At 40.5% G+C, this 14,832-nt stretch overlaps 1 protein-coding gene across 1 annotated transcript in view; it reads left to right on the top strand.

Annotated features, from left to right (window-relative positions):
- Positions 1-14,832, top strand: part of FAM172A (family with sequence similarity 172 member A) — a gene marked incomplete at its 3' end in the record, with an annotated part of 182,567 nt that overhangs the window by 16,960 nt on the left and 150,775 nt on the right. The window contains exons 2-3 of the mRNA XM_006019717.3: positions 9,762-9,885; positions 14,602-14,703. Of these exons, the coding sequence (XP_006019779.2) occupies positions 9,780-9,885; positions 14,602-14,703 (208 nt within the window). The remainder of the gene's footprint in view (positions 1-9,761; positions 9,886-14,601; positions 14,704-14,832) is intronic.

Raw genomic sequence — 14,832 nt, forward strand, 5'->3', positions numbered from 1 at the left:
TGGTTGTAGTCTTTCTGAGTTCTTTGCAACAGAAAAATGGCTTTATTGTTTTTCTGTGGTCAGAAAAAAGCATGAAAACTGTTTTGTGCATATCCTTTCACAGCATCTGATGAAGTGAGTTTGGGCTCACAAAAGCTCTTATGCTATTCATCTCTGATTTAGTTAGTCTGCAACTAGCTAGTGCAGTTCTAGCCTGCCTTCTGGCTGGAAGCTGTGCTGAACTTCAGAATCTGAGGCTGATAATGCCCACCATGTCTTCACGCAGCATCTGTGGACACAGCTGGGTGCTGAAGGAATTCCACAACTTTCTTTTCATGCCTTTTTGGCCTTTCTGCACCCCAATTACTCCCTTTTTATACTGCCTATGACTAGAGCCAGGCATAAAAGGCAGCATTGATTTATAAAAGTGCTCTGTTTTGCATGTAACAAGAACATTGTGGAGACCTCTAATGTATAAGATGAGAAGGGTAGCTTTCATGGTGTGGGATGGGGTCAGCCCTATATATCAGGATGGGCATACTGTGTGTCCTTGATTTGGTTATCCCAAAATAACTACTGTCTCTTGAGAGTCAGAAATGGTCTCTTCTAATACAGAGTTTTTTGTTTTGCTTCTGTGGGCCTTTTCCTGCGTTTCAGTTTGTAAGTTGGTTAGAAAAAAGGAAACAATCTTAAATATAATAGTTCTTGCATTATATTTTAACAATTCCTAAAGTGCTTGAAGACAGAGGGTGGTCTAGATCCATTCTTCTCCTTCCTGCCTGTTTTTATCCAGACAGATCTCTGTTGAGTTATATAATTGTCAAAATACCTTAAAGTATAAATTTATAATATTTATAAATGTATGGAGGGCAAATCCAGGTATATAATAAGCTTGGTTTTGGATTTCCATTATGGTGAAACACTTTTGTAAAGAAAGGGGTCACAGTGCACTTTAAAAGTGGTCAGGTTTTTGTCTTAGTAGTTTATGATGTCAGTTGTGTCTTAAGTGGGAAGTGTATTATTCAAACTTTATAAACTAGCAGACCAGGTTTCTGTCATTTTTGTCCAGTCTGTCTTCCCAGGGCCTACCAAGGTATCTCCATGACTGAAGCACTTATAAAGCAGGTTGTGAGGGAAAATATTTTTGGAATAACAAGGTTAATATGAGGCCCGGAATAGACGGTCATTTTTTTGTTTGTTTTCTTGCTTGTCTTCACTAAGAATTTGGCAAAATAAAGGAAATGTCTGTTGAATAGACTGCATAGTATTCATAACAAAAATAAAAGAACTACATAAAGGAACAAGAGTAAGATTGCAAAGTCAAACACTTACAAGATAGAAAGTTATCCAGCCACGTAATATTTTTTTCTGTGGAGCTTCTGCCCTATTTAGTGCAGACTCTATGGTGCTTACTGAATCAGCAACTGTTCAATACTTCTTTTTTATCTTTCTTATTCAGTGTACAGCCACATGTATTATTTACTGCACACCCTCCAAATCCTGCACTGAATACAAAATTATTAATTGTCTCATGGGCTTTCTATAGTGCTCTCATTGTTGGGTCTAAGTTTTTCACAAGCATTAACAATTCTTCTTTTTGCTGCAGCCCTACAAGTTGAGGGGGAAATATTTTCATTTTAGAGAAGTGGAAATGGGACAGAGGAATTACTTTACAAATTGTCAAAAGCGTGTACTAATTTTAAAGGTCTAATTTGAGAAATGTATTGGACGATTCAGTGTTTTCTTTGTTCCAAGCAGGACTTTCACAGGCTTTAGTCACTCAGCTATTATGGAAGTTGTACTTAAGGTGTCTCAAGTTGGATACTAGAGAACAGGAACATAAGGACAAGTTGCTTCTTTTATTTTTGTTCTCCATTCTCTTAGCTCTGTCTCATCTCTCTTAGGCTGCCCTACCATGCCTCTCTTATACCTGTCCCATCTCCTATGCTCTCATCTCATTTCTCTAGCTCCAAGCCCTCCTATGCAGTTACCTGCCGTTCTGTATCTTTTTCTCTTACCTCACTCTTTCTCAGCCCTCCAGGTCATTTAGTCTGTCACAGTGCCTTGGCATCGGACACGCAGCTCTTACTTCCTTACTTCCTTTGCCCACAACACTTTAGATAAGCAGTTGTAGGAAAAATCCTGCTCATCCCTTGCAAACAGGATGGAGTATATTCATTTGCTCTCTGAAGATGTTGACTGTATAGTCTGGAGGAGTGTGTACAAACTAATGAGCAGGGATCTGGGTTTTCCGTTTCACGTGGAAAAATGGAAGAAAACGTGGCTTTTCCCTTTTAACCAAGAAAAATGCAGATTTTTCATTTTAACAAATAAATAGGTGGATTTTGCACTTTTGCAAAGAGCTCTGTGCAAGCTGGCAGAGTTCCAGCCTGCAAGGGGCTGTGGGGAGCAGGAGGAGGGCTGCCAGGCAGGGGGTGCCATGTGCATGTGCGAGCGGCCTAGAGAGCAGCTCCTGCAGGTGGGGGCAGGGGAGAGAGGAGAAGGAGAGATTGAGGCCCCCATAGGGAGGGACAGAGGGAGGAAGGGAGTGAGCTGGGTAGGGCTGGGGCTGCTGCCCAGCTGGGGCAGTGTGTGGGGCTTGGGGCCCGGGGCCAGAATGCATGGCTGCAGGGCCCTGGCGGGCAGCGGGATGGAACTGTGGGTGGCTCGTGTGAGGAGCGGGGCTGAGGTGGGGCTGGCTCCCCACTCCTGTGCACACTCTTGGGGGCAGATGCCTCCCAGATTTGTGTATGGGGTGGAGGTGGGCTGCCCACTGTGGTCTTGGGCTCCCGCCCTACTGCCTTTTCTTCAGGACCTCTGCAGCCCAGGGGGCGGCACCTGATGCAGCAGGGCAGAGCGAGGCTGGGCGGAGAAAATGCAAGCCCTGCGCTGCCTTGGCAGAGCGCCATCTGCCCACCTGACGGCAGTGGGGATGGTGGTGTGGAGTTGTGCCCCTCGCTGCTGCTGGGTGGGTAGGGGGTGCCTTGCCATGGTGATGCAGAGCTCCCAGCGGTAGCAGTGAGCTTTCCTGCCTGGCCCCACTCTGCCCTACTGCACCGGGTCCCTCCTGCTGGGCCATGGGGGCCCTGGGGGAAGGGCAGCAGTGCAGGGAGCCCCCAGCCCACCCTCAGTGAGCAGCCCACGTCTGACCCCCCCATGGTCTCTGCTTCTCTGCTGCATCAGCTGCCCCATGGGCAGCAGCTGGGGCTTGGGTGTTGCTGGCGGGTGGCTGTGGACCTGAGTCCCTGGCTGTAACAAGCAGCTCCCCTCCGTCAGGGCTGGGGGAGTAGGGTGGCTGTGGGTGGGGAATGAGGGTCACCAGCAGGGCTGGGGGGCTGTGTGGGCTGGCAGAGAGGAGCCTGTACCTGCATCCTGGTGACTAAAGGGGGCAGGGAGAGCTCTGATTTTTCCATGGTAAAAAACCCAAAATCAAATATCAAAATTTATAGATACTTAGACTTTATTTTATTATAGTGATTGAGGCACTGGTAGGCTCCCAAATTGCTTTAAAATTGTAAATATATCAGTTAAACATTGTGTTCAATTGATATCTATATCTATATAGTGGTGTTTCACTTTAATTGCAGATTTGGAGTATTTAAATCGGAGAATTTATGATTTTTGTATCAGAGAATGTGTGATTTTTAAACAGAGAAAACCAGCATCCCTGCTAATGAGAGATTGAAGCTTGTTTGTACTGATGAAATTGTTTGGAGAATCTAGGAATTGAACAGTATTGCGTTTGTGCCAGTTTACACAAAGTACATTTTTTAAATGCTTATAAGTTGGCCAAAGTTTGGCAGATTTTCCCAAGGATGACAAAAGGCAGGACCCTGACACGTATGTTGGTCCTCTTTTTGAATTTCAAACATGTACTCCAAAGAAAGATTAGTTAGAGCTCTCTTTCAAAGAGTTATACATGTTGTTTTGATCTCTTACAGTATATTTTACCTGATCTTTTTCTTGGACATAATTAAACCATTTTAGCTGATTTTTCCTCAAAAACCCACATCAGTCCAAAGCAGAATGTAAAGTGTCCCCCTGAATAGTTAAAGCTTGATAACATAGTAAACAATTAAAATAGGATCTTATTGTGAAAAGCAGTATGCAACCTGAACTATAGGTGTTTGCACCCATGTCACCTAAAATTGCACCAATAATTTCCTTCCTTTTTGTACTAATGGACAACTGTGAACTCTCAATTTCTTGTGGGCCACCTTACACCTTTATTATCAAACCTTTAATAAAAAAAGAGCTGAGAAGAAGAGCCAGTACAATTCACAGGTGACCTTTTCTGGTCTCATGGACTGTAGTTTAGGAACAACTCAGAGATGTTTGGACACAGTGGTAATAAGTGCTATACAGGCACATTAAAAGATAGATCAGGACTCTTTAAAGGGTCAAGTTGAAGATAATTAAGTATAAAATACTACTGAAAACAACATTTTTTTTTCCTTTGGACTTGCCTGGGCTTCCTGGCAGGAGATTAGAACCTTTGATGGGAACCAGCCACCCACCAGTGAAGGAACACTGATTTAGTTAGTCATCAGTCACATCACCCAAATCTAACCTGATATTTTGTCTCCTCTGGTTCATTCAGCATGTCATTTTGCAAAGAGCAGGTTGTACTTGTGCTGCATTTTAATGAAGCAGTGTGTTTGACAAATTCTGCTGAGTTGAGCTCAGATTTATGTACAGATAAATTTGATGGACTCATGCTGTTTAAAAATACTTGAAGGTTTTCTTTTTTAATGTTTCACTTAAATAATTACAGCATTTGCAATTTATGCAGCCTATATTAGGGATAGTCACAAAACATTGGATTTGAAGAGTGTGCCCAGTGCTGGGCAGAAGAGTGTGCATGTACTTTTTGTGGTGTCGCAGATTTATCTGCGGCACTGCAGACTGCGTGCGCTACACATGCAGGCGTTTGCTGCACTGCTGATTTGTAGCGCTGTGGGTTTTTTTGACAGAGGGAGATCTTTGTGTCCCAGTGTCAAACCCACACCAAAAAAAAAAGTGTGGCGGCAGTGTGTGCTACCTGTAACCAGAGTTTGGCCGGCCAGAGCCATACTCCTCCTGCCAGCCAGGCTCTGTGTACCTGGATCACCACTGCTGGAGCCCCGCGAGGCTCCCAGTGCCCCAGGTAAGGCTGCTGGGGCCAGCCCAAGTGTTAGCCCCAGCCTCCCCTACCCAACCTGGTCAACTTGCTGCGTGCTGGAGCATGCTTGCACAGGCGTTCCCTGCGGACAAGTAGCAGTGGCACAGCTGTGTGCCACTGCTATTTGTCTGCGTGGATTTGCATGTGCACGCTCATCTAAATGCGCCCATTGAGTTCATCTGCTGTAAAATGTAGACTAGGATGATATTCTAGTTTCTAAAGTTTTTGACAGCTTCTTCACCTAAATGGATACAGAGAAGAATAATTGAAGCCACTGTGGAAACAACTTTTTTTTGTATTTGGGGATACACACAGACATACTAGGGTGTCTTGTTTGTTTTGAAGTGTAGTATTGCTAAACCAGTGATTTTTAACCTTTTTCATTTGTGGACCCCTAAAAAATTCCAAGATACGGACCCCTTTGGAAATTTCAAATGGAGTTGTGGACCCCTTTCAATTGTACATGTGGGTATTCACATATTTTGGATCGATCATAGTCATCTTTTGCAGACCCCTTAGCTTAAGTCTGTTGCCCCCCAGGGGTCCATGGACCACATTTGAAGATCACTGTGCTAGACTGTATCTTCAAGCTCTATGACCCAAAGTTCTAGTAGCACTCTACAAATGAGAATGTGAACTATGTAGGTAATCCTCTTATGCTTAAAAAATCCCGTGTGCGTGTTTAAATGGACATTTGCTTCTGCACCTGCCAATTCTTCTCTTATATTAATGGCCAGAATGTAATTCTCTTTGTTTTGTATATTGTACACCCTACTAAAAGATTTATTAATAACAGTGAAACCAAAATATATTTCACATTGGGTTCTGTTCTTTTTTGCTAATCATTGAGGGTAAAGAGCTATAGAAACCTCATTGGATGCTGTGGGATAAAATATGTGCTGGTTCTGCATGGAAAACCAATATAAGCATAAATAAATAAGAGTCTGCTTGTAAAGTAGCTTTCTTACTTTTAAATATTTCTGCAGGTGGAGCAGTACCTATTATTTATTCAGAAGTGTGCTTGTCACATGTAATGGAAATAAATGACCATGTAAAACCTTTTGTTTAAAGGATTATCTATGTGATTGTATCTGTGTAAAAACAGACAGATTTCAGATAATGTAAGTGAATATGCAATGAAAAAATATTAGTAGTGATACGTGCGGAACAAAATAGTCAAAGAGTGATCTGGCCTTATTAGATATCCTTACAGGAGCTTGAAATGCAAACTTTGAATAATCTGTGATTCCTGCTTTTGCTTACAAGTAACCATTCAGACAGCTTTATAATTTTCTCTGTGTTCATTTGTGCACCAACAATTTCTAGTTGAATCAACATCTGTGTTTCAAAGAAAGGAAATCTAACCCTCTCATCTAATTCTTGCATTTGTCATTTAAACAAATATCAGAGAAGGATTCAACAAAATGCTGTCTTCATACAAAACAATACATAAAACACTCTGTGCTTGTTTTATCCTCATTCTAACACCAAGTCCTCCCTCCAGTGGCTGCTCTTACAGTTTTTTACTTTTAACTGAAGAACTGGTAAATTGTCTTTTCTCAAAGCTGAATTCAGTTCTCCAGATCTTCCAGGTTGGCAGGTCATCCTACGAGGTACCTGCTTTTTCCTCAGTGGCAAGCTCTTCATTTGATAGATGAAACCCAGTCTTACAATGGAGAGACAAAATGCCCGGAGTCCTATTATTCACCTAAATGTTGTTATTTTGCTGTGTCCACTATATTTATCATTTATATCCAACTTTATTTTTTAATTTGACAGGTTCATTCCATGTTCAGATAAGTCTTATATTTTTTCTCTTGACTTTGTAGCATACTTTTGAAGATTTGTGTGCAACTTGTAACCTATTCCACTAACCCGTGTTAAAATAAAAATTTAAATTGTTGCATAGGTAAGACTTGGGCATAACTAACATCATGACCTACAGTGTTAATTTAGTTTTCTTGAAATACACTAAACACGTAGAACAGTACAAGGGCACCCTAGTTTCTAGCACTTACAGTGACTTGTGTTTTAGTTTTTTTTTTAAATACTTCAATTGTTTTTACAGATAATGATACCACTGTTTTGCAAACACACATATTGATGGATGTTAATCCATTCTGTTCAGCAATTTGAATATTAGTGTTCTGTTTACAACCATTTCAGAACGATCTCTCATGAGAAACCAGACTTTTTGATTGTAGCTTGAGTAATTTAATTCTTTAAATGGTATTATTTGTTTTGGGTGCAGTCTAGGACTATTTACAGTTTCCCTATGTAGTTTTATTATTTTCCTGTTTCAAATGTTATACGTAACCTTATTTTTACTGTGTTAAAACCTAGGGGAACTAAATGTGCACATTCGTTTTGTTTAAAATAAATCCTGTTCAAGTGTGACAGACTTGGGGAAGTGCAAAACCTGAGTAGGGATATTAGAAGACAGAAGAAGCAAATTGGTGGACCTTAGTTTTGAAGTCTCTTAGAGTGTGTTGCCATTGTAGCTGTAATTGAGTATTTTTAGGTGTGAGTACAAGGGAAATTGATGCTGTCCCACAGGCCATGCCTGCTTAGTGGGTTACTGAACCTAAAGGAAGATTTTAGATTTTTAAGTACTCAGCTGATAGCCAATTCCCTTCTAAATTAATAATATGATTTTTTTTTTTTAAACTAAAACCAGAAGAAATACTAAAACCCGTCACATCTTTACAGGAAGGAGATGGGTATATAAGTTCTCCAGAGCATTCAGAATCTGCAGAGACAGAAAGCATGGCAGTTTCTGGGAGTTTAAAATAATAAAATTAAACCCCTTATACTTACCATATGTTACCTATTAAATGTTCCTATTAATTAGCTGGTCTTGCATTGAACTACCAAACCTGAAAAGAAACTATTTTGGGTGTTCCACTCATAAATTTAAGTTGGAGGGAACCAGTAGTACAGAGGTTTAATCCTGTTAAGTCTCTGGTGGAAGGTTAGTCAATATTGGAACCAGTTCCAACCTGCTATAGAAATGTGATTTCTGGAGACATGGCCATGATATAAGGTACATTCATGGGAAGGATAAATCAAATAGCAACTGCAAATTGTAACTACGAATCAAGAAGCTGAAAGGAGAGAAGAGGTTCATACATATCTGTTTTTTATTTTTTTTAAATGTGAGTTGCTGTGATAGTATATTTTGTAAGTGTTAAATTCAGGTGGATGGAAAAAGTCATTGAGATGATTGTCTGTTACAAAATAGAAAAGAAACTACAAGAATCTTGCTGCTTATGATACTTCATTTTAAATAACTTGAGGGTGCTCTATACCTGGATACTTGTTCTTTATAAATTTCAGATACTGAGTAAACAGAGCATCCTAGAAATTCCTGTGTTTTCTGTTTTTAAATGCTGACTTGATAAAGATTACACATGGCATGTTATTTATAGTTTTATTTATACCTAGTGGATTTTCTGTTGAGATTGTAAAGGAGAAGGAGATATGATAATTGCTTTATGTAATCCACAAAACAAAATGGCAAAAGAGATGTTTGAATATACTTTAAACTCTAACCATTTCTAGCAAAGCCATATTTAACCAATAGTATTTATCAGGAGGTATACAATATGTCAGCTCCATGTCCCAGTAAAAAGCTTCTGATGCTTGATTCTCTGTAACCTAACCCATATCAGATAACTAATGCCAAATAACCTGTGTCAAGTACACATATGAATGTCTATCAAATGTATCAAACTACATGTTGGCTGCATTTTTCAATAGCATTTACCTGTGCTCATGCCGACTGATAACTTTGAATTTTTATTAGGAAAACTAACTTGGGAATTTATAAAATTCTTGATTAGTTAGATGAACCAGCTGTGCCACAACAGGGAAAGCAAGACGTAAAAATATATCAGAACGAGTAAGAGAAAAACAGACAAATTGTTTTACACTCTTGGCACTGTGCCGTATGACTCCTTAGGCTACAACTTAATTGTAATGAGTGGTAAAGTTAGCATCTTTCCAAGCTCCTAAATCGGGGCTGTGTAATTTAACTGTAGCCACTGTATATAATTTTAGTAAAATCTAGTTCTATATGCAAAAGTATAATAAATGGTAATTATAGTTTCATTTTGGGATAATATAACTTATCTTGGTTGTATCTTGGTTGTATCTTCCATTTCTTATTGTGATTTTGAGTAATTATAAATCATAGGCATTTGGGAAAAATAGGAGGTTTGTAGTTCATACCTTTCTGAGGAACAGTAAAAATGGAAGATCAGTTAAATTCCAATAAGCCAAACTTTACTCCTGTGAAATTGAAGCCTTTACCAATAATCCTTTACCAATGATTGCAAGGGATTGTGTGATTGAATTACATTTTTTTAGTAAAACTGTTTAATTTTTTGTGATATGGTTGTGTTTTTTTAAGTATGAAAATTGATGTATTGAAGGAAAGATAAATGTCAACCCTAAATTTAAATTTATCAATGGTATATCAAATGTATTTGCAATTTTTCTTCGGGTAGGAAACTAACTTCTGGAGTCATTTTTCATTTTTAATGGTATACACACTTACAAGTAATATCTTGTGAAACAAAAGTCAATTAATTGACTGATTCCTAACTTTGATTAATTTTAGCTCATCCTGTGAAGATTGATGTCATTTTCCTTCATCACTTCAATTTTGTTCACAGTTTGGATAAAGATGGCTCAACTCCAGCAAGGAGGACCAGATGAAAAAGAAAAAACTACTGCACTAAAAGGTACAGGCTTATTTTGTGCCTCTCTCTTGCTCTCTTTTACATATGTAAATGACATCAGATGCATTTTTTTTTTTTTTTAGATTAAGAAAAGGAAGTAGAATTTCTTTGTTGTAGTTGTGTTGGTCTAAGGACATAGGCAGATGAGGTTCTTTGGGTAAATCTGATATCTTTTATTAGATCAACTTAAATAGCTGTAAAAATTCTTTGCAAGCTTTCGGGTATAAACACCCCTTGTCTGGCTGAGGTAGCATCTGCAGTTGTTGTGTGCTCTTCCTGGATGGAATGAATAGTAATGCATGCATACCAGCCCCTGGCTTCTATACTATTCATTTAATCTGGGAAGAGCACAGACCAACTGCAGCATCCTTTCTCTAACAGCATCTGATATCTGTCACTTCAGAGGAAAGTTCAAATCATGTTTCTTGTAGTGGGCAGTGGTGGAATGATCTGCCCTTGGAGAAAGATTCATAGACATTAGGGCTGGAAGGGACCTTGAAGATCATTGAGTCCAGCCCCCTGCCCCAGGGGCAGGAAGTCAGCTGGGGTCAAAGGATCCCAGCAAGATAAGCATCTGAACATTTCTTGAATGAATCCAGAGTAGGTGCCTGCACCACTTCTGGAAGAAGCCTACTCCAGGCCTTCGGGTCTCGGACAGCAAAGAAGTTTTCCTTATGTTCAGCCTAAAACGGTCTTGGAGGAGTTTATGACCATTGGTCCTTGTTATCCCTTGGGGCACTCTGGTGAACAGACATTCCCCCAGATCCTGATGCACACCCCTTACGTACTTACAGGCAGCCACCAGGTCACCCCTGAACCTGTGCTTTTCTAGGCAGATGTTTTTGTGTTCTTATTTTTCGGAAAGGGTGGATTAAGAATATTGTCAGCTTGTTTTATTGTTTAACCTCTAGTATGCCTTTTTGGTTATGCGGGCAGAGCATAGATTGGATAGGGCTGCAGGAAGGTAGGAAGCAGCATCTGGGGATAGGATGGGTGGCCAGGGCTGGGGCCCGGTTTGCTGGGCAGTGATAGCATAGGGCCCGGGCCTGGGGCAGAGCTGCTATCTGCTCCCTGCACACCTCTGCTCAGGAACTGGTGCCTGTCACTGGGATGTGCGGGGAGCAGATCACAGCTCTGCTCCAGGCTGGCCCGCAGTCCCAACCCTAGCCCTGCCCTACTCCTAGATGCTGCTCCCTGCCTGCCTGTGGGAGTCCTGTGTTGGTCTCCATGGAGCACCCGTGTGCCTGCTCCATCTGGAGCCCCTGGTGGTGGGTGCAGTGTGGACAGACCAGCATGCCCAGGAAGCAGGGCTATGTTCGGCGGCAATGGTAACACTGGCAGTGGCAGCCAGAAGGAGCCACTGCCACTGGGGCTGCCAAGAAGCTAAGTTCAGCTGCTGTGCCTCCCCAGCCCTGCTGTGCACCTGTGGGTGGCAGGATCAGTCGTATATACCATGGCTTGGGCTGCCCTCTTGCGCCTGAGACAGGCGGGGCCAAGGGACCTGCCATGGACTGGATAAAATCCCTTGGCAGCCTGTAGGCCATATTTTGCCCACTTCTGCCCTAAAATGATTAAGAAGATCAAATCTAAAGGCACTGTTAAGCTTAATTATCACTTCAGCTAATCTTAGCTATGGCAGGAGAATGTTGAATATTGTCATTAAGGTAGGCAAGACCCAGGCCAACTGAGACTAGAAATTAGCATTTCAAATTGAATTTGGGAATATAGGAAGTTAGTTCTGCATAATAAGCATAAGTTTTAGCGTGCTTCAAATGTCCCATGCCATTAAACAAGTGCCTGTTCTTTTCTGTGTGGTCTTCAAAGATAGGTCCAAGTAGAGGCATCAGCACAGTGGGGCAGCTCAGTTATGAGATAGAAATGGATACACCATCCCAGCAAAGCATACACAGTAAGCAAATTCTTGGACTTTGCTGCTACCAGCTAGATATTTTTTTCTTTAAACTTGTTACCTTATAACAAATCTTCTTTTTGACACATGTCTATTCTACTCTACCATCATTATAGCTAGCAAAAGCAACTCTTAGAAATCTTTCAAAGGCTTATCTTTTACCATCTAGTATGCTTGGTGTTATCTGAATTTGTCTTCTAGAAAAATAGGGTTTTTTTGAGTTGTCATCATACTGTTTCCTGAAGCATGTCCCATGCTTTTCATGGTCTCATAATCAATTATAGTAAAACCCCTGTTATCTGCCATTCTACAAGCTGGAATACTTTATAAACCAGAATTTCTGGCTGGCCAGACACAGGGGGCAAGGAGAGGTAGGTTGCACACGGTGATGGCCACCGCCGCCACCCACCACCCTGTGCTGCCACTGCCATCCCCCCCCCCCCCAGAATTTTTACATAACCAGCACCTGGCATTCCCCACTCATGCAGGATAACAGGGATTTTACTGTATATATTATGAGGATGATCAAGTACCATAGTAGAGGCACGTGGATGTTGACACTTGTGAAACCCTACAGGATGTCTTTTGGAGTAGATAAACAATTGCTCAATATTACACAATGAGGACTACAGCCAGTGAATCACTTGTAAGAGGGTATTAAATCAAACTAAATGATTTTAAGAGAGCAGACTGAGGCGATGGGCAGATGTTACATTTGTGGTGCTAAATATGTCCTCGTAGCACTACACAAAGTGAGTGTACAGCCGTTCAAGCTGTGTAGTGCTACAAAGATGCTGAATGTTCTACAAAATATTAGCATTTCAAAGAGGAACTTCTTGTAAGTGTTACATTTTGTAGTGCTGTGTTTAATGCATGTACAGTTGCATGTAGTGCTGTGGGGGCTCTAAAACCAACAGCATCACACAGTCCTGCACTCTACCTCCACCTGACCTCTCCAAGGGGAGGGAGAGAGGGAGAACAGCTGGCTCCCTGGTAGCCACCCAAGTGGGGACTCTTGAAGTGGAGGCAAGAATTCCCTTACCATAACCTGGCAGAGGAGAGGGCATTCTGTCACTGATTAGGCTGTCCTAAGGACAGGTGGGGAGCAAAAGGGCAGTCCCCTATCATCTTCTGGCTGGAGAGCTAACCTTTGAGGCAGTTTTGTAGCTCTCTTGTCAGGGGGTTGGAATGCCTGTATGCCCCCAAAATGCTACGTTTTTGTAGTGCTACGAAGTGCCAAGGCACTTTTTATCTCTACAGAACACCTGTCCATACCCTGAAGAATTGTCTGAAACATGAAGTTGGCTTGGATGAAGATGTTTTGGAGCATCAGAGAAATTTCATAGGATTGGTAGAAAATTAACTTTGTGCAAAAAATTCAAAATGTTAAATAAGACAATTCAGGAAATCGTAAGCCCTGTTGCCTTGACATGAATCCTGAACAAAATAATGAAATGGTTGATACAGGATTCAGCTAATACATAGTTAAAAAAGAGGGAAATATATTTAATACCAGTCAATGCCATTTTATGGGAAACAGGTCTTGCCAAACTAACTTGATATTGTATGGGATAACACATTTAATTGATGAAGATGTTAGTGTTAATGCAGTATACTTAAGATATGGACAGATAAAGACTTATACTTTTCTAAAGGAGATAGGGGTTTGCTGCTCATAAGCACAAGTCAGATGATCCTTCTTTATTATTTGTGTCAGTCCCTTTTTTGTTCCACAGTAAGCAAAGCCAGCTTAACAGCTTTTCATTCGAGGGTAAGCTGCCCCAGTCTAAATTTCACTTAGGAGTGTACAAACAGAACACGTACAGTAGATTCAGTTGAACCATGGTAATTCCCCCCATTTTAAAATGTCTGCCCATTACCCTATAATTAAATAGGGCATTTGACTTGGTAGTATATGGCGTGTCCGTTAATCAGCTAAATGGTACAAAAATAACTTGCAGAGCTAATGAAGATTAAAAGTTGGGAATAATCTTTGTATCATCATATTTTTTAGCCACATGCTAGTTATTAGTAATGAGATTATATATAATATGGGTAGATATTTTTCTAGCTGTTGACAAAAATTTCAATTAAAGTTTGCAGATGACCCAAAGAACAGGGAAATTATAAATAATAAAGGCCATTGTTACAAGTGAACTGAATTGCTTAGTTAAACTGGGTGTAGACAAACAATACTTGTTTTTTCATGGTTAGAAATATCTTCATACATGTAGGAATGATACTTGCAGGATAGGGAGAATTAGTCCTAGAAAGCAGGAAGTTTTAAAACGGGCTTGAGCAATATGGCTGGTGATAAAATGAATCTGAGTTGCTAGGATTCAGGGTGCTCCCGTATATAGGATATCAAGGGTAGGTTACAGGGTGGCTAGATCACAGTCTAAATACTTGCATGGGGAAAAAAATTGGTAATAGGGAATTCTTCGGTCAGTGTAAGGTAACAGAGTTCAGTGGCTGGAAGCTGAGGCTGGAGAAATTCAGACTAGAAATAAGATGCATATTTTTAATAGTGAGAATAATTAGTCATTGAATCAACTTAACGTGAGTTATGGTGGACTTTCCAGCACTGGAAACTTAAAATGAAATTGTATGTTTTTGTAAAGGAGAGACTAGTTCAAGGATAGCTATTGAACTTGAAGCATGAATTAATTCAGGGAAATTTATGGGCTGTATTATTACAGAAGGTCATGGTAGACAATCATACTGGACCCTTCTGGTCTTAAAATCATGAAAAAATGACTTTTGTTGATTAAAAAGAAGGCACTTATACAATGATGCTTTTTTTTTTCCAGATTTATTGTCTAGAATAGACTTGGATGAACTGATGAAAAAAGATGAGCCACCACTTGAGTTTCCTGATACTCTTGAAGGATTTGAGTATGCTTTTAATGAAAGTAAGTAGTACTGTGTTTGTGAAGATGCCTGAATGTTGATTGCATCTCTTAAAGCCCTGTTTTCATAACTTTCTATTAAGAAATAAAGTTACATCTTTAAACAAAGATAATACTATTCAATGTCATCAA

Source organism: Alligator sinensis, unplaced genomic scaffold, assembly GCF_000455745.1.
Source record: "Alligator sinensis unplaced genomic scaffold, ASM45574v1 scaffold223_1, whole genome shotgun sequence".
In the NCBI taxonomy this organism is placed as follows: Eukaryota; Metazoa; Chordata; order Crocodylia; family Alligatoridae; genus Alligator; species Alligator sinensis.